Source organism: Chenopodium quinoa, unplaced genomic scaffold (assembly GCF_001683475.1).
Source record: "Chenopodium quinoa cultivar QQ74 unplaced genomic scaffold, ASM168347v1, whole genome shotgun sequence".
Classification (NCBI taxonomy): Eukaryota; Viridiplantae; Streptophyta; class Magnoliopsida; order Caryophyllales; family Amaranthaceae; genus Chenopodium; species Chenopodium quinoa.
The window spans coordinates 2,212,911-2,233,907 of NW_018743955.1; the positions used below are offsets into that span (position 1 = coordinate 2,212,911).

General features: G+C 37.2%; 1 protein-coding gene across 1 annotated transcript; it reads right to left on the bottom strand.

Annotated features, from left to right (window-relative positions):
• Positions 1-1,777: 1,777 nt before the first annotated feature.
• Positions 1,778-15,913, bottom strand: LOC110689173 (splicing factor 3B subunit 3-like). Its single transcript, XM_021865903.1, has 15 exons — positions 14,870-15,913; positions 13,935-14,069; positions 13,766-13,845; positions 13,538-13,621; positions 12,847-12,934; positions 12,476-12,708; positions 10,346-12,332; positions 9,484-9,794; positions 8,962-9,277; positions 8,721-8,876; positions 8,398-8,539; positions 8,172-8,248; positions 5,089-5,228; positions 3,406-3,514; positions 1,778-2,427 (listed from the first exon to the last, which is right to left on the bottom strand). Exons 1-15 carry the CDS (start codon positions 15,044-15,046, stop codon positions 2,233-2,235), a joined length of 4,230 nt encoding a protein of 1,409 aa, XP_021721595.1. The 5' UTR covers positions 15,047-15,913; the 3' UTR covers positions 1,778-2,232.
• Positions 15,914-20,997: the final 5,084 nt, after the last annotated feature.

Here is a 20,997-nt window from a genome sequence, read left to right on the forward strand (position 1 = left end):
TTACTTTACATTACAACTAAATTATTTTAAAAAGTAGGTGGTCTTTAATTTTTTTTTTTTAGATACAAATAAAGATTATACGGAGGAGTAACTTGTGGGTTGTGGCAGTACAACAAAAAATTATACAAAGTATATTTGATTTTGATTTCTCGTCAATTTGGCATTGAATTTCGTCTTCCAACCATTGAAGGTCAGCAATGGCGGAACCACCATTAAAGGTCCCGTACTTAGCTCATGGGTATAACATAGCACGCTCATTTCCAAACCAAAATACATGCACTTGTTATCAAAACGCTCACAATTCAACATACAATCACATTGGACAATCAATTTCAACAATTATACATCACAAAAGAAAACCCCAAATCTATTTTTTTTTTTTTGGCATTTTTCGAAATATCCGACAATTTCAAGCAATTATTAAGCCAATTCAAGCATTAGTCATGGGCAAATATAATCAACGATCAACGAGTTTCTCATCATCGACGACACCACCGCCAATAACAACGCCGCCGATGGGAGCAATCATTGGTATAAAGCAAAAACCCCACGAAACATCTGGCCATACTGGACTGACGCAATAGTTTGTGATAATTAAAAGCAAAAACAAGTAACACATAGCTTATTAATTGAACAAACTCCTAAAATCCAACAAATTAACACCTATATAATAGCAAAAGAACACATAAAAACGACCTTATTAAATCAAAATTAAAAAAAATGTAGCAAATCTACAAAATTATTAGCAGTCACGTAGTTAACTATCAAGGGATAAATTGTTGAAATGTGGCATACAAAATGAGTCTTAAACATGGAACTTAGAAAGACAGCACAAAGTGATTAAAAGCAAAAACAGCGAAGTATGTAACACTGGCATCTGAGCTTACAACTTCAAATTCACAAAGTAACAAATCATACAAAACGTAAGTCAAGGACGAGCTTTAACACCAAGTATCAAAGTAACATTTGTCATTCCATTTTCCTGCGTTTCCTTAGCACAATCAAATCAGGCAAGAGACTAATAGTCAACGCAATAAAGCATTTGGTTCTTAGCATTATCAATAAGTAAGAAGGCAATAGACTAATAGTCAACGCAGTGAGTATTTGGTTCTTTGTGTAGATAATGCTAAGGCATAATATCATTGTTGTATGAACCTTGTCTATAAACACATCAGATACCTATCTTTAGAGCAGAGATAATAATTTTAGCTGTGTGTAGAGTGGTTGCTAATGTACTTGGTGCTGGTCATGGAAGGGTGTCAAAATAATTTATATTGTCTGGAAAAATTCAAATATGTTCTTGTATTTTGAGTTATGTAAGAGGTGATTTACTCGGTATTTAAAAAAAAAAAAAAAAAAAAAAAACGTTAAAATCCTTACCACCTCTCCTAGTTTAATCCCCCTTTTTAGTGATTGGTGATGATCTTGTGAGGGTAGAGTAATACTTTTAACATTCTATAAACTGTTTCTTGATTTTATTATTTTTATATATAACGGTAAGAAGAACGGGGCTCATTTGAGGGAGAGATAAGAGAAATCCCTCAAATGAGTCCCATGAGATTTGATCCCTAGACCTTAGAGATACGAGGGAGCAATGTCACTACCTCATCACCTCCTCAACCTCAACCTCAACCTCATTCCTGTTTTTTGATGGAGAGTGGTTTTAAAATGGTGCGACTATTTCAAGTTTGCTTTGGAGGCTTTTTTTCTTCCTTCTGTTTTCGAAAAAGTCACTTCACATCAGTACAACCTAAAAGGTAATAAAACAGCAGCTCAATTAGATTCAATGAATATCACCAGGCCAAGAAATTCATCTATTTCATCAGATAGGGAATAAGTTTATTTTACATATTCTGTACACGAATTTCCACATGATATACATCATATACTATCCACTAGCTAGTTGAAAAAAAGGTATATAAAAAATCTGCCCAAGAACCACTCGCTCAGAATGGTGATGCATTATCTTTTCTGCAGACGAAGCAGAATTCAGAGAGCCAATGAACATCCAATTGCAGCTCCGGAAAGAAGTCATAGGACTATGATGAATAATTTGAGATTTTGCTTCAACTTGCAAAATTTGTGCCACAATTTTAACAGCATTGCTGCTGTTCAGCAGTACAATCCTTCAGTAATATATGATGCAATGCAGCTTCATATATACAGAAGCTGGACCAACTGAGCAGATTGATGTTCCAGACTGAGACCTTATAAATGCAGATTAACAAGTATTCAGTTAAGTACATTGTGAACTCGTTCAAGGAGTTGCACCACCTGGTCAACTGATACAGGTGAATGAGGTGATCTGGAGCTTGATGACACTTCGGCAGTTGCACAAGGTAATCCCAACACAGCTTCTTGTTGGATGCTTGTAAGCTCCAAAAACTGAGCCAACATGTCTCCATCAAGCATTGTAGGCACCACAACCTGATCAAGTGAGGAAAAAAGTAACCAACAGAGCAAATTGCAAAAAAAAAAACAAAAAAAAAACAAAAAAAAAACTCTTATCTAAGTTTTAAATGTCTAAATAGATAGAGGGTTGGGTGTGGGCCAATTAAAGTCACCAGAATACCCTCTCTCTTACTAATATAAGTAGCTGTGCTCTTACAAAAATGGGATGTCATGACAGGACAATTGGACTGGAATGTCTGCGGTATAGTTTATAAGGTAACTTGGTGATTCCATCTATATTTATATGACTTCGCCGTTCATGTTAGAAACTTGCAATTCATCTAACAGAAAACTTCCTTAAGGCTATGATGGTTATAATATGTAATTTAAACATAACTTCTTTCACACAATCCAAAATTTTAAATGTGATTTAGTAATGAAAAGAGCATGAAATTTGTAATTAAATCCATTTTTCATATATATACTTTATACAAACAACATAAAGGGGATTACGAAAATAACAATTCTCTAATGAAACCCAACGTTTCTTTTCACTTGATAACTTTTTACTCATTCGGACTTTTATGCTCATTTGAAGAGAGCTCCTAATGAACAAAAAAATACCCTTTGATACAATTGACTCTAGAGGTATCTTACACTCCCATTCTACTACCCTGTGCATCTGTTTATATTTGTATATTATATATTTATAAATGCCGGTTTGTATTAAGGTTACATCAGGTAATTGTTTTTATAAGTAGTGTCTTAGAAGAGTATGATAAGGTTCAGTGCTAGATACTAAAATGACAAATAATTGCTAAACGTGTGAGAATGAACTTACGGTGTGTTTTCCTCATTTCACCAGATATAGTTAAGGCTATAAATTTACACACACAAGTTCAATAAAATCCATAAAAGTTTAACTTAAAACATTAAGATGTCAAAATAAGTTAATGAGAAGACCCTTTAATAGACCAAATCAAACACGAAAAAGAAATATCCTGATTTTTATACCTGGTTCTCACGACTACGAAACTCGCTATGATTGTTCCCAAGTATAGGAGCAGTAAGAGGATGAACTGCAAGTCTGGCTTGTACAGGCTTCAAAAGCTCATATTCCTCCCTGTGGCAATATCAAAGAGAGCATAAATGACATACTAAAACCAGATTAACTCACTGAACTACAAAGAACACCCACAGAACTGAAGAAGTACAACAATTTCATGGAGTTGTTCCTCTAAACCGGCCTTTGAACACCTTCAATAACATTATTTATAAGTAACAGGTACATAAATTTGCTAAATTGTCAAATAAATGAAGACAATCAAGAGATTAAACAAAAGAAATCAGCTGAGACAAAACAGGTTTCTTTTTCCCTTCAATTCCACAGACTGCTTAGTGTCTCAAATTGGGATTTCAATAAGGGATACCTTCCTTGCTACTATGTAATGAAGTACATCACTTTGCAGGGTTCGACGGTTTAAAAGCAGCTACCATCAGGGCGCGCTGGCTAATACCCTACGCAAGTTGTGCAACGAAATAAGGCCCCCGATTTCAAAAGGCCCATGTTTTTGGAAAACAAACCAAACACAACATATGAAGGTTCACGATAAAATAATACGTAAACTATTAGCAATGACTCCATGGTTGTTTGTTAGCAAGATAAGATAACCCATATTACCACAAGTAGCAGGATCAAATCCTAATATACATGCTTTGCAATTTATTTTTTAATTTATAAGATTTAGTATTATACTTTGCTACTTCCTTTTTATGTTTTCACCTTACGTTTTTAGGATTCGCTAATTCATATCATTTCTCTTGTCTGCACCTTCCTCTTCCCATATCCTTCGTATTCATAAATTTTCTTTTACCTAAATTCCTTTTTTTGTCTTAAAAATAAATAAATAAATAAAATTTGCTCTTCCATCTCATTTTATTTGATTTATTTTACCCTATTTTATTGTGTTCCATCTGAAAATACAGAGGAAATATATGTAACAGTGTAACACATGTCTTATTTTAATACTCAATATATAATTTAAAGTTCCAGGAACATTTGGAACATTTCGCTTCTGAGCATCCTTTAGCAGTAGTTTGCTAGGCCTCCTCTACGGCTCTAGGCAGACTCATGAACGTAGCCATTTTAGTATGGAGTAAGATTTTTAAGGCTCAATTATCAAATTTGCACGGAGCCTCGTAATTGTTTAGAATAGCCCTAGTTACCATCTAGATTGAAAATATACTTAGATTTTTAAGAGTGTAATGGCCTCAAGCCATTGTCAGAGAGTGATAGCCTTAAGCTATTAACCTATCTTTTGTATACCTTGCAATTTTCATTCGATATTCAAACTTCTATTTTTATAAATACTTGCATTGTTAAATCTGAATTTCAAAGCTAGATAATCAGTCCATTACAAAGTGTATGCTCTATATAGTATATCCTGTTACAACTTATAAATCTGCCAGTCATTTTAACTGGGAGGGAATTATTAGCTAATTTAATGATAATACAAATAAATAAGCAATTCATCTGTTAAAATGGTAAATGAGATATTTATGTAAGGTTAGAGGATAATAGCTTGGTAAACTTTACATTTGTCTCCTCTATAATAAATTTTTCAAAGAGGCAGTAAAGTTCACTACTAATCAAATAGTTTTGAAAACAATATAGTTCCAGATTCAAAAGAAAGGTACCTGGATATAGGGATGAAAATTAAAATGCTTCCAAGTAGAGTACTGGCCATGATACCATTGCGCGACAAATCAACAACACTATTACCACCGTCACACCCTTTAAATCCATCTTCAGCAGGCATTTTATAAGAGAATGATCCCTACACGAACACATACAGCAATATGATAGAATGCCATGTATTAAGAGTGACAAAATGAAAATCACATAGCATTAGAGAAAAATATCACAGCAATGTCCAAGAGGCACACAATATCAATAGTGACAACATGGTAGAATGCCATGCACTAAAAGTGACAATGAAAATCACATAGCATTCAAGAAAACTTCACAGCAACGCCCAAGAGGCACACAATATCAATAGTGACAACATGATAGAGTATATGCAATTTTCAATGCCTAAATAGTTTCCATTAAACAATCTATAAAGAAGAAAAGACATAGTAATTACATGAAAATAACAATTCAGATGTGCAGCCTTAAACCTAGAAATGCCATTTTTCAAATAACGCCAAACCATTCTCTCTAAAGATGAGACAAACATAAGAGTCATAGCGGCCCAACTGCATAGAATAAATGAATTGCTGCATACACTAGTTTCCCTTCATCACCACTAAATTTGTTAACTCTATTTGCTCCATTACCACTAAATATAAGTAAATGTAAGTTTTAATTTAACAAAGATAAGTTCAGCAAAAATAAGCTAATGAGAATAGAGCCAATGTTACTCCTTTGTTATGGATTCATGACCGACTTATTTGGCTCACACAAAGAAGACAGAAAATAGAGAGAAAGATTGAATCTTTCATTAATAGACTAAGTTTCTTTTAACAAACTAGTAGCTTTAGGTACCACTCTCCAAATTAGTGAAAAGCAACCATTCACCAAGGTGATGACTTTAAACAACAATTACCTTCCTAATCAGTTTTTCTCTCTCACTATTTACATACATGGTTTCAATCCTAGGATGATTCTAGACTGAGCTTTTGTCTCATGTGCACAGGTGGCGTCTCTCGGTTCATTGCATATTCTCCCTTATTTATACTTATAATAATTTGATGACATCTAAGTACTAACAATATTAGACTACCCGTATGCCCATCCCCTAGGTTGGTTCACTACAAGGAGCTTCCCGGCAAAAAACACAACTGAGATACACTAAAGCACAAGGCACTGCAAGGTGCCAACAAAAGAGCATCTGAGTAGTCTCCAGACAACGCAGATCAAGAGGCACACACCACAGGATGCCTCAACCAAGTGCAAGGCTTCCCTTCTTGCACATCTTGGAAGCTTTCCAGTCTTTAATCCATCTCATCAACTTGCCAAAGGTATTGACTATTTTCTCTCTACATTTTCTTTTCTCCCTCTCTTTCTCTATAATAGTAGATCATGTGTTTCCCACTCCTTCTTCCTTTTCTTTTCAAACATAGCTTTCTTCTAAATCTTCTTCCAGATTTCTTTTTTTCATCAGTAATTGCTGATAGAGATATGAAAATCCTATCTCTTCTTGACTTAGAGGAGGCAGTATAGTGTTGGGAGAAGGACTTGCGCCGGATGCTGACTGGTTAGGAGGTTGAAATCATGCAAACTTACCGTACTTGGCTTAACTCTTTAACCTTGTAAAACAGTCTAAAAAATTTGTTAAGCCAGACTAATTAAAGGAGAATAACCGGAGAAGGAGTGAGCATTTTATGCACTTTGATACCATCCTTTGGTTTCACATCATCAAAATTTTCCTTAATCAGGACAAACAGTGGTTTTTTTGTTTCTTTTGTTAATCATCTTCCAAGTACATATGTTTTGGATTTTCCATGATGATCCAAAATGATTTGAAGTTGGCTAACATGAATCGTCATAAGGAATTGTACCATATAAAAGAAAGGGGCATAACAAGATAATCAGTTGAAAGAGTTTGTAAACAGGTGAGTAAAGTGAGAAAAAGAAAGAGCATCCAAGAAAATATTAAGGGAGTTTTAAAAGAGAACCAAGAATAAAATTCAAGAAAGTTTTAAAAGAGTGGTTAAAACGTTGGAGTAAAAAAAAACATACAAGGTTTGAGAAAACTTTAGCAAAGGAAATCAATACAATTCATAAAACACTAATGGGAATGTGGGATAAAATAATAAGAGTAAATACTAAGATAAATTTAAAAAGTATAGATATAAAAGAGAATTAAAGAATAAATCAAAATAATACTGTTTTGATTTTTTATTTATTTACAATAAAGCTCAATACACATGTTAAAATAAACAATTATATGAAAGTAAAGCCTCATGTGAGTAGCTCAGCTCCAAACGATGATCCAGTTTTGCTGCCCTAGGGTTAGTATCCGTGAGAGCTAAAGTACTAATCAGCCCTAATGTCTTGAGGACCAAGATAGCACGACTGCAATATTTTTTCTTCTACAGATAAGGTTATACACCTTTAAGGGTAGGTATCTAAAATAAGGTTATACACCTTTAAGGTACTTGAGGTATCTGAAATAAGGTAATCTGGCATAAATTTATTAAGGCCTGGTCGATTCTGATATGAATCTTCTTGGTCTTATCTCCTAGTCTAAGCTTTGACCATTATTTAAAACTAATTTTTAGGGAAAACATTATCATGTGGGGGTCTCATTAGATTTGGCTCAACGTGTAATTTTCAAACATCAATTTTCCTTATTTCTACATAAAAGTAATCAAAACTTTGTCTCCACAAAACAATTATAAAATTACATAGTATGCAGGTACCATTGTGTCAGCAGTTCACATAGTATGAAGGTTCCCTAGTGTCAGTACTTCACAATATGACAGGGGCAAGTGCTAAGTCCAAGCATCACAAAAAGGAAATTTAATTTTTAGGCCAATCTAAATGGATATACATATAAAAATAAATTTACTGCGGTCGGAATTTCTCCTCAACTACCAGCCCAAAACTTCAATAAAAAATAGAATACGATACTTCATAAAAATAAAAAAGTACACTATACACTTTTACAGATTGAACTATGTTTAAAATTTATAGGTGAAACTTCTGTAAAAAGTATAGTCTCCGGAGTAATGCAAGGAATAATAACAAATACTAAAAACAGCCTTTGACTTACCTTCTTGATGCTCATTGCAATCTCGCCTGTATAATATGAACAGCTCACTGTTAGGTTGCATTCAGGACTCGCATTGTCTGGGGCATTAGAGGAAACACGATGTTAATGATCCTAAACATGTCATCTCCAAAAACAAGATACATTATAGGAAGAAAAACCCCTACCTGATTAGCTAGATTTAAAAAATTAAGCTTATTGCCTACAATAATGAAAAAATAAATCTAACCTTCAAAATGAGTTGAGGATGTTAGAACAGCAATGCTTCCCTTACGATCCGAAACAAAGGCAGTGCTGGTATCAGTAAGGAGACAATCAGCAACTAACCTCTGACCAGGATCACAATAGATCTGCTCCAGTTTCTTTGCAGTCTTGTGTTTTTGGTCACGGAGACAAGTGTTAGCACATTCATAGAACAGTTACCAAAATAATGTTGAGAATCAATTTTTCATACCCAAAAGAAAAGGGAAAAAATAAAAAAAGAAAGAAAAGGTTATCACTAATCACAAACATACAATGGAGAATTTACTGGAAGAAGCCAGCAGTATTTACCTCATGATAATCATAAAATAGCACACCATCACGACAGTCACCAACAGCAATCCTTGTGAAGTAAGCTGTCAATGAGACTATCATAAACCGCGTTCGTTCAACAGCATACCTTTTAAGTCTCTTGGGATTATCATTTTGAAAGCCGCATACATAGAACTGAAAAATAAAAAGAAGATTGGATACTCAACATCATCAAGTACATCTAATAATCATCAGGATAAGAGGAAGGATAACAATTTACAGCGTTGCCAGAAGAAGCTAAGAAGTACTCATCAAGGTAAGGACATATTGCAAGCACCACTCCAGGCCAAGTAATTGCACTAAGAAATTCTAGTTGCCAAGCTTCAGAATCTTCAAGCTTCACTTCATCACAGCTATTATCTTCTGGGCTACTGCAACGGCTGCTATTAGACATCCTTTCAGCAGTGTATCCAGCAGCTTCACAAACTGGCGAAATATGTTGCGTAGATGAACTCGATTTCAAACGCATTGTCATTGACCCACTATCCGAATTGTGCGAGTGCTCTAGGCGGAACATAATTAATCGGCCCTTTGTACTGCCAAAGTTATGTCCAGTTAGGATGCACACATAAACAGGACTATTAAACTATTAACTCGAAAGTCATAAGAACGGAAATGCAAAAGGGCAATTTATCTCAAACCAGATCCAAGTACAGTTTTAAAGCTGAACTTAAAGAGCCAAAAAAAAAAAAAAAAAAAAAAAAAAAGGTCAGAAGATAAGGGAATCCAAGATACGACTAACCTTTCAGCTTCTCCACTAGGCATTATAGCTGGCCCAGAAGATAAACTGGTTCCAACCAACAGTACCTGCTGATTCCCAACCTGCACAAACTCCATGCATTTTCCAGTTTCACCCACATCGAACTTAAAAGCAGAGACTACAGACCCACTAAGGGGATCTACACAGCAAATATCAGAGGAAAACGGATCGATATCCAAATCAGTTCTCATAACGAGCAGCAACCTGCTCTCACTATGATACAAGACCTTTCGTGGAGTTCCACCAAGATGAAATTTCTGCACATTAAGCCTCTTACTATGCACCATCTCTACCTACAACATCAAGTTGTTTCTATATTATTAGTTATCACCAGCAAAAGATGTGTCTAATAGCAAAAATACTACTATTATAAAAAATAAAAAAAAATAAAAAAATAAAATAAAAAAATTTAATGTTGGACCAATATAGGTATGAGGTCCTATAATTAAATAGACAACCGAGCAATGTCAGAAGAAACAAATGTCCATGTATCTTTAAGTAAGGATATTTTAGACATAGGTCTAAAGATCAGCTTTAACCGCCTAATCACCAGACTGAATGAAGAAAGATTTTCAGTGATATAAACAGAGGTTTTAATTTGTTTGAGGTAAATGACAGTTGGCTTTCATTATGAGGATCCTTGTGTCCTTATCACAAGTGTTCCTATCAAACTCTTTATTCATTGACAGCTACACTCTTTAACACAGCCCCATGTAGGAATGAATTAGCTACCAAGAAAATCAATCTGACTTAATTAACCCAGCATATGGACTATAAAGGGTAAAAAAATCTAATAACAGCCCTAACCCCGTTGATCCAATATACTACAGAAACAAACACTCACCAGATGTAGACAGTTCTCTGCTACAAATAGAAGTCCCTTTGGACATTCAGCTGAGCATACAGGAGTCACATAAGTTGAAGGTTCAAACGAGATTGAAATGTATGAAAGGCTGTGCCTAGCAGCTTGGACTAACCAAGGCCTGTCGCTGAGAGCAATAACATCAGCATCTAATGACTCGCTGAGAGGAACAAGGAAAACAGGGGTAATACCAATCCGACGAATAGCAATTAATAGGAGATGAACAGGATCATTATCCTTTGGCCTTTCATAGGAGTTGACACCACTAAGCTGTGGACCAAGAATGGCTGGAGCTGATGCCTTTAACAAACCAGATTTTGAACACAAAGTAGTCCTATAACAGGGTAGATCAGATTCCCAGGATGTTGTAGGCCACTCAAAGCGTAACAACATTCCATTTCTTAACCCAGAGAGAATATACAGCCTATCTACCAGCACAAGCCTTACATCCTGCGGAATACACCCACTGATAGCGGTACCAGTCATGTTTGTCAATGATATCATTCCAGCGGCAAGAACTCGTATTCCTTGACCATGCACATAAGATAGAATTTCCACAGATGGCTTGTGTGTACCAATCACAAATGTATTACCGATATCAAATCCAACTGGGATAGGACCAGAATCTCTTCTTATACTGTGCATTTGTGGAATAGATATGCAAGACAATTCACTTTGAAGTCTAACATGTTGCATCTCATATATTTCATAGTCATACAATGATAGCAATTTAACACCAAGAATTATAAGGAAACAAGGATTTGCAGTAGCAACAATTATCATGTTGTGTCCAACAGCTCCCAAGCTAATACCAACTTTATCAGGAGACCAGGAAGTACATGTTGGTGAAGACATCGGAATACCATCTGGATGAGCAACTGAAGTAGGCAAGCAAAGTCTGACATAATTTTGATCAATCTGAACCAATACATTATCAACAACAAGACCACATGCTAATGTACAGACATCAGGCTGAAAACCAACTGACTCTGTTACATCAGTGAAGCTTACACCAACTGACAACACCCTGGTTTCCTCAACAAAAGAAAGCACAAGAAAAGAGTGATTTGAATCTTTTATTCTCATCTTAACAGTCCATATAGCAGTTATTCCTTCATATATAGGAGCTGTCCTTACTAATCTTTCCAGACTTGCACCATTTCTGATTATCCTCAATGATCCTTCAGGAGCCACTCCACAGCAAGCAAACATTTGATCCTGCTTTTCATCGTGATAATCCATGACTGACATGTCTAGGATGGGAGCAATATTTTGAATCGGACCTACATAAGCCAGATATTCATCTTTCATTTCACCAACATCTGCCAATTTTAGGACCATGCCATCGTCCATCTCCACAATTGCTGCCAAATAGCCACCAGTGGTCCATAATAATGCTATACTGGGAAGACCAACAAAAAGACAATGAGATAACAAGACCTCAGGACCATCAGGGCCAAAAGTGATTTCAATATAAAAATATTCCCCTGTATCCACCGAAAATATCATCCTTGGTTTCGTATTTGTTCCTGGTTCCCAACTCCATGAACTTACAAACATAGGTACAGATTTAGCACTGTGCACATCCGCATCAATGCTCATGGGATCATTACCCTTATTAAAATCCATCCCATAATCCTGCAACTCTAGCAAAGCACGAGCAGCAATGAAACCTTCATCGTCACCATCCTGCATCTTGAAAGGGTCTTCCATACAACTCTTCTCCTCACTTGGGTTGATTGGAGTACTCAGGTCTGTTCTTTGCACACAAAAAGGATTACAAGCATCACTAAGATCCATAAGTAAGATATCACCAACCCTAAATAATAATGCAAGTCCCGGAGATCCATGAACTTCAGCAATAGTACGAGCTAAGGGTCCACTTTCCACAAACCTAGAAAGAATATGTATTGTATTCTCTCTGACATCCCAACCCAAAAGAAGCAGCTCATTCAAGGATGATTCCTTCCTGCAGATTATTATCTTTCTTTAAATTTGAGGCACATATAAAAAATGACCTTAGTCATCTCACTAGTAATCAAATAACAAGATCCATGAGCATAGACAAAAAAACAGCAATGTTTTCTTATTTGGAATTTTTTATCATCATACCTGGTGACAAGAATTGCTAGTACAGGATTGTGCTCCTTGCTCAATTGGTCAGAATGCTTTGAAATAAAGCACATGCTCCAAATAGTTCCATTTATATATGATATTGGAGGTGTTGGAGCAGACTCTACACTTATTTCCTCTACAGGCAATGAATTAACCAAGATAGACTGGCTGGTTTGCTGGAGTTCTATGTCAATCAAATCATCCTCGGGTTCAGGAGGATAACTTATTCGCTAGAACAAAGCAAAGGAATATTTCAACTTCATAAGAAAACCCCAAACAGAATATACTTGAATATAGCAGAATAAACTTGCAGTACATTCCAGGATCAAGGATCATTTGCATATAGTAAACTCAAATAACTCTAATACCTTGTCAATCATATCAACATCGCTTGATTGTGAAACAGAAAAAAGAGCAACACGTTCTTCATAAGCACTAACGGCAATGTAACACCCTCTGGAACAAATAGCACAATTAAACACACAAACACAATCAAAAACAAGAAATTGATGGAAAGCAATAGAAAGAAGAGGGTAGTGAATTAGGGAGGAAGAATGTGAACAAAGATTGAAAGAGAAGCAAAATTAGGAAGAGAAATTTAAGCACAATATCAAGTTCATGGAACACAAAATTAAAATTACAACCAGGAAATTGACACATGGTCACACACACAACACGCACACAAGATTATAGTGTGCCAATGTATTAGTCAGGTTAACCAGATCAAACATCTAGGCATCCAACACTCAAAGTCTCAAACTAGGACTCTCGTGTCATTTGTGATACCGGTGAGTAGAGATGCATTTACTAAATAATCCTTCTAGTGCACCACTCATGGATAAATGGAAACCAGAAAAGTCCTCTGCTATTAATTGACCAACGATCCAGCATTGAATCCATCACGCTAATTTAAACAGTTAAGAGTGTAGCAAGAATCTATTTATTGATGAGGCACCCTACATTTGCATCAGGGCAAAGCATGGCCTGGATATAGTCTCCAAATATGGATATGAAGAGGTGGCAAAATTACATTGCAATAACTCCAAAGAAAATACTTACAAGGCATCAACAGCAAGCATTCTACCAATCTGGTGTCTTGAGTTGCCAGGGATTGAAAGTTGAACATGAGTCACTGGAAAGAACCTAATCAGTCAGCGGAAGCACAAATATAAGTCACCAACTAAACCATAATTAGTTCACAACAATGAGAAACCATAAATACATCCAATTTTACTATTAAAAAGCAGAGGAGAACCCATATAGGAAGGCTCTAGATGAGAGTAGAACCTGTGCATTTCATTACAAAATGTTAGGAAAGAGAGCTTTCCAGAATCGGAAATGATAAGCAACATGTCTTTCCCCATAACCTGCAGAAGGAATAAAATATGCATTCAATTACCCCGCAAGAAAAAGAGATGTAGCCATTAAGATGAGGGTTCCTTATATCATGTAAAACCTGTGAGTTATGTGTACGAAGTTTCTTAGTCCTGGGTAGAATAGCCATGTCTTTTATTATACCAAATACTGGTTGCTCGCAGATAGATTGTACCACGCCATCCTCACTCATTTCTACCAACTCAATAGATGTCTCCTGCACGATACAACCCATTTAGACATATTCTGAATCGACTACCAAGTGGCTATTCTTACTCAATTTAAAGATATGCATAAGACACAATTGCTTCATTTCTACATGATAACACCTTACTCTGACTTGTGAGCAACTCAAAATAGAATCATACGGAATATGCATGAAGACGGAATTTTTGCAGATGACCACTACATTTGAGACAAATAAACAAAAAAGACCGTAGTATAGAAACAAACAGCCTAATGAAAAAAAGAAAAAAAAAAAAAAAAACACAACCTCATTTCACAATGATTGATATCAGTAGCAAATAAGAAAATCAGATAACTGTTAAGCAAAATCCCCTCATTGCCATTTAAGTACACAGCACGAAAAAAAAAATACGATTAAGGGCAACCGAAACAAACGAAATGGTAGAGATTTCAATTATCAACAAAAGAAAAATAATTGTGTTTCATGATGCCAGTGAGTAAAGATTGCATAAATTTGGGAGTTTTCCCCCCTGAATTTTTAAACACTGGCTCATTTTCATCACCAATAGTCCAATACAAAGAACTTTAAACAGACAATAACACGGTTTTCGTAATCGATACAATTAACACTAGATATGTCACAAACCAACCATTGTTAGTATTGAAACCTAGTAACAACAATCACAGAAATCAATTCAAAATATTGAACTCAACCCCAATAAAAACTGAACAAAAACGAATAGAAATTATGATCAAAAACAATAACAGGAATAAAAATACACTAAAAACTAAAATCATATCAAAGCTTGATTGAATTTGATTAAATAAGACCTTGCCAAAAACGATGTCATTGGAAGAAGGAGAACGAATATGGCCTTGAACAACTTGAAGAACAACGGAGCCCGGAAGAACGCATTTAGCAAGGTAGTGAGCGCCATTAGAAGGCTGAAATTCAGAATTTGATGCTGGTGTTGAAGATGATGATGATTCTGCTTCAGTGACCGCCATTTTTGTGGAAATTTCTGCAACTTTTTTTTAGGGTTCATACATGATTTGATATCGAATTAAATAGATTGACGATAAATTACTTAAATATAGAATTTGGATTTTTGATTTGATTGTGTCGAGATGAGAGAAGAATTTTTAGGGGGAAAGAGAAGAATTTGGTTGGATTTCTCACTCTTTTTCTTCCTGCTTGCTAAGCTCAACAAGAACACCGAAAACGGAGTAGGAGTTATTTTTTCAAATAAAAAAATAGAAATTTTGATTTTTACCACCTTCAAATAACCACTTAATTAAATTACCACCTCCAAAAAAAAAAGATTTACTTTACCACCACCAAAATTTCCAAAAAATCGATTTTACCACCAACTACCAGATTCCGTCCATGAATCCGTTAGTAGGGCCCACATTTTTGACGTTTCTTCTTCATCTTCCCCGATCTTCCATGTCAACCAACCAGCAACGAAATCAACTACCTCGGTTGGTCGGAATTTCGTGTGGGTTTCGCGTCTGGGTGGTGGTGGATTCGAGTCGCGATGGTTTCGCGTCTGGCTGGCGTGGTTTCTGGTGGGTGGTGGTGGTTTTGAGTCGGGGTGGTTTCGCGTCTGGGTTTGGGTGGTGGTGGTTTTGAGTCGGGGTGGTTTCGCGTCTGGGTGGCGGTTGTTTCTGGTCTGGGTTTGGATGGTGGTGGGGTTGGTCGTAGCTGTTAGGTGGTGGCTAGGGTTTTGAGGTCGGAAATTGGTGGAAAGGGGTAGAAATCGGTGCGGCTGTGGTGTGCGGTGCGGTGGTAGCGATTAGGTGGTGGGTTGGTCGTAGCTATTAGGTGTTGACTAGGGTTTTGAGGTCGGAAATTGGTGGAAAGGGGGTCGAAATCGGCGCGGCTGTGGTGTGCGGTGCGGTGGTAGCGGTTAGGTGGTGGGGTTGGTCGTAGCTATTAGGTGGTGGCTAGGGTTTTGAGGTCGAAATCGGTGCGGTGGCTGTGGGTCCCGACGGTGGCTGGTAGTGGTTAGGTGGTGGGGGCTGGTTGTAACGGTTAGGTGGTGGGGCTGGTCGTAGCCGGTCCGGCGGTGGGGGTCCCGACGGTGGCAGCAACCATCGGTTGCTTGATGGGGATTTTTTATTTTTTATTTTGTTTTTTTTATTTATTTTTTTAAAACTTAACCAATAATATGGCGACACGTGTGCAAGGTAGGCCCCACTAACGGATTTTTGGACGGAATCCGTTAGTTGGAGGTGATTGGTGGTAAAACTGATGTTTAATTTTTTTATGAGGTGGTAAAGTAAATGTTTTTTTTTTGGAGGTGGTAAATTCGACAAAGTCGTTATTTGAAGGTGGTAAAAATCAAAATTTCCTAAAAAAATTGCCAATTTTGTAATTTTGGAATACTCCCTATTACGCGATTGTAAGGGTATGTTCTCATACGTTGAAATTCAATTCAGTTCAATTCAGCTCAGCTCAGTTCAACTCCTAATTTTCTTTTCTTATAAAATATTCATTTCAGTTCAGTCAATGAGAAAGGCCCTAAATGTGTAATAATACTAGTTTGACTAATCTTAGAAAATAAGATTAAATTTTATAATTCCACTTCATTGAGTACGCAGCTTGATCTAGTGGTAAGGTTTGTCATCTCATAATCACTTCCCCCCCCCCCAAAGAGCCTAACCCGCTAACCCTAGTCGGGTTGACTTGTGAGAGGTTCTGGCCCGGTAGGGCCTTTCTTTTTACTATAAAAAAAAAGGAAATTTTGACATTTGCTACCAGTAAAAGGACCCTGCTTCACATTTACTACCGTTTTAATTTTTTATTTTACTTTGCTACCACCTAAATCATAGTTTGTTAAAAATCAGTACCACTCCGTTAAGATTCCGTTAAGTTTATTAAAAAAAATTAAAAAAAAAAAAAATCAGCCACCCAAAAAAGCCTAGCCCCTCCCCGTCAACCATCCTCCCCCCTTCCCTACCGGTGGCCAGCGCCCAAAGCTGCAGGCGGCGCCGGTGATTTATGTCGGAATCGAACCCCTCCCCTTCCCCAACGAAAACCAACAACCCTCACCCTAAACCACCAGCCCGAATTCGCTTATCGTGATTTAAGTGGCTGGGGATTCCAAAAACTCCTTTGCGCGGCATAGGATCGGTCGGAATGGGGTTGGGATCGGGTTTTCGATGGGAAGAGGCTGGGATCGGGTTTTTAAGGGGAGGGGGCTAGGATCGGGGCTTGGAGGGGAAGGGCTGGGAAGTGGTTTTCAAGGGAGGGTCGCGACACCGGCGTCGACACTATTGTCGTTGGGGGTTGGGTGGTTGGAGTCGTCGGCAGAGGATTGCGCTCAGGCGACGGTGGAGGTAGCTTGGGCAACTGGTGGGTGGGGAAGGACTGGTGGCTGGATGGTGGTTGGGTGGTGGTTGCGGTGTGTTTGATGTTGAACAGTGGCGGTGGATTGGGCAGTTGGTGGGTGGGAATGAGTGGTGGCTGGACGGTGGTTGGGTGGTGGTAACGGAAATACTAACGGTGTAAGACAAGTGGTAGTGATTTTTAACAAACTCTGATTTAGGTGGTAGCAAAGTAAAAAAAAAAAAATAAACCGGTAGCAAACATAAAGCGAGGTGTTTTCCCTGGTAGCAAATGGCAAAATTTCCTAAAAAAATCCATTTATTGATAATTTCACGCTATCTTCAATCCCAACAATGGAAGTTGAGGAGTTCTCAATTTCGCAACAATAGAATTTGAGGATCAATATCAATGGAGGATGGAAAACTCACACGCAAAATGATAAATATCTTTCCTTTAGGGTTCACCATGCCGTAATTTGTATGTTATTCTCAGGATTTTCTTTGTTTCACCATTGAAATGGTTGGGTTGGGGTTGAGGTTTGTTGTGGGGTTGATGGTGTTGGGTTTACTGTTTGATGTGCTACTAGGTCGTATTCGTCATTGTTGTTGAGATATGGAGGAGGTAGGAGGAAGAAGGATAATTTTTTTTTGTAGAATTACAACAGTCTCATTAGTATTTAGTAATACATTTTGTTACTCATATTGGGTAACCTGTGTTGTGTTAAAGGAAGAAAAACGAAGATTACATTCTCATATATCAAGTAAAAGGAGTATTTTTGTGAATATTTCTGGGCGGAAGAAGGCGAAAACAAGAATTCAAGAAAATGGGGAAATCTCATGTGCCCGGGCAGACCCGGCAAGCTCGCTGATGTGTCTATTTTATATAGTATTTTACCCCTGTCCCTTGGTCTTAATTAGTAGTGTTTTTTGCTCTTTATAGCCACTTTTATTACTAATTGGTATTTTCTAGTGTTTTCGTAGATTTGGTTGACTTTTGCAGGGATTTATGCTTTTGGAGTATTTTCCCGAGTTATTTTGGAGCAATCACGAGCATTGGAGAAACACGACCAGATTTTATAGCCCAGGGCCGGTTAGAGCCATCGAACCGGTGATTAAGGGCTCGGTATAGGTGATACCGGGGAATTTGGACCGAGTATTCAAGACCGGAAGAGGAAACCCAGATTGGCCCGAAGAATTGGAGCCCAATCGTAGTCCAAATAATGGCCCAAGAGAGCCGTCCGGCCAAAGAGGCTAGCGCCCGGAGGCGCGCCCGGCCGGGCGGGAGAAGCTAAGGTCGGCGCCCGATGACGCGCCCAATCGGGCGCGAGAAGTGTATTGAAGAGCAAAAAGGCGCGCCCGATCGGGCGCGTGTATTTATTAGGAGACGATTAGCGTCGTTTTAGTTTGTTCTAGTTTAGGATTTGTACGGAGTATAAATACTCCTCCGTAATACAATTTTCTCTCTCTCTCTTTCCTTTTCTTTTACTCTCTTAATTGTTCTCTTAGATTTTCTTTCTCTTAAACCTTTGTTCTTAATCTACTCTTAATTCCAGATTTATTTTGGTAACGATTTCTCTTCTCTTAATCTTAGTTGTTTATTTTATTCCTTTAATCATGTCTTACTTTATCGCTTTGATTAGTTTAGTTTCTATTATGTGTGAGTAGTTTTATTTCTAGGGTTTGTGGGGATCCATAAATAATATGAAGGGGTAATTTATTGTTGTTGATTATCAATGCCAGATTAATTTCCTATTAATTGATTTAATGCTCTGTGACTAGATTTGCGCAGATCTTTTATGCATGAGTTTGACAATATTGATTCGAGATTCGACAGATGAGAATTATGTTTAGGTCTAGTTTCAATAGGCAGGTTAATTTATAAATGGTTAGGTCGAGATTCGAAAGATGAGATTTAATACCAGTAAATTAATTGTGTGATTATAATACGTAACGAAAGCCCTTTATAATCTTATTAATATTTGCATTGATGAATGATTATTATATTCAACCCTGGAATATTATTTATTAGTGAACCTATGCCCTAGATCCTTTTATATATTATTTTCTCCCTATTCTTGATCTCCGTAGTTTAGTTTATTATTCAAATATAAATTTTGGTTACCTCATAATCTAGATTATAATAGTTAATTAGGAATAGAAAGATCCATTTTTCTGTGGATTCGATCCTATTTCCCTATCTACTTTAGTTAGAGGATTTAGGAATTACTTTTGATTTGGGGATACGACTTTACCCTGTCAAAATTTGGCGCCGTTGCCGGGGAAACGGATTTATTTTTATTTCTGATTATTTTTGTAGTCTAGGTTAATTCTTTTTGTCTCAAAGAACGTTTCGTTCTCTGAGGCAAATCTCATATTTGCTTCTAGTTTTTGTTTATCCCCAGGTGTTCCAGATCAGGGTACATCCCATTCGATCCTGAGATCGAACGTTCCTTCCATAGACAGAAAAATCTCTACAAGAAAATTCTGGCGGATTCTGGTGATAATAATAATCACCGCGGTCCTCCAATTGGTTCTAGCAATTCAGAGGTATCATCAGATCCAGAATCAGAGATGGCGGTTCCAAAGAAGCTTAGTGATTACTCACAACCCAAGCTTAAAGATTTTCCACATCCCACCCCTACTCCGGCTCTTGATGGGGTTCAATTCGAAATTAAACCTCAATTTATAACGATGATAGAGAGGAAGCAATTTAGTGGAGCCAAGGGTGAAGACCCAAATCTTCACATTGCCGACTATTGTCAATATTGCAACACCATCAGGCAAGCCGGGGTCACTCAAGACCAAATCAGGGAGATTCTCTTTCCTTTCTCATTAACTGGAAAAGCTAAATTGTGGTTTAATGGCTTAAATAGAACTGCACTTGGCATAACTGACTGGGAAACTCTTGTTTTGAATTTTTATAACAAGTATTATCCTGCAGAGAGAACAACCGTACTACGGAGTGCAATTCAGAACTTTGCCCAAGAAGCCGATGAATCTTTATATGAGGCTTGGGAGAGGTTCAAGGATCTACAAAGAGACTGCCCCACCATAATTTAGCACAATGGCAGCTAATCCAAGCCTTTTATAATGGCCTTGGAAATTCTTCTCGAATAATTTTAGATTCTGCAGGCTGCAGCTAGTGGGAGATTTATGAATCTTGATGTTGAAGATGCAGGTCAGGTTATTGAAGATATGGCGATACACAATTCCCAATATGGGAATCCTAGAGGATTTGCTAACAAGGGGAAACATAGTGTTGACTCTGTATCCTTTTTATAAGCTCAACTGACCTCTATATGCCAAAAATTAGATAATCTGAGCACTGCTAATGTAGCTAATGTTTCTGCGATTAATAATAATTCTAATGAGGCCTTCTGTGAAAATTGTGGTATTATAGGTCATTGGGAGCAAGATTGCAGGAGTTCCGTGGAGCAAGTTAATGCCTTTCAAGCTTATAGGCAGAATAACCCATACTCCAACACCTACAATCCTGGGTATCGGAACCATCCATACCTTTCCTATCGGAGTACTAATGTTCAGAATCCACCACCACAAGAACCACAGGCGCCATAACAACAGCAACAAAAATATTACCATCCCAATGTTGGCCAGAAGAACCAACCACA

Coding starts and splice junctions, on each gene's coding strand:
- LOC110689173 (XM_021865903.1), bottom strand. CDS start 15,046: ATGGCGGTCACTGAAGCAGAATCATCATCATCTTCAACACCAGCATCA. Junction 13,846..13,934: donor TTCGTACACATAACTCACAG/GTTTTACATGAT, acceptor TTCCTTCTGCAG/GTTATGGGGAAAGACATGTT. Junction 9,278..9,483: donor CCTAGTGGAGAAGCTGAAAG/GTTAGTCGTATC, acceptor TAACTTTGGCAG/TACAAAGGGCCGATTAATTA.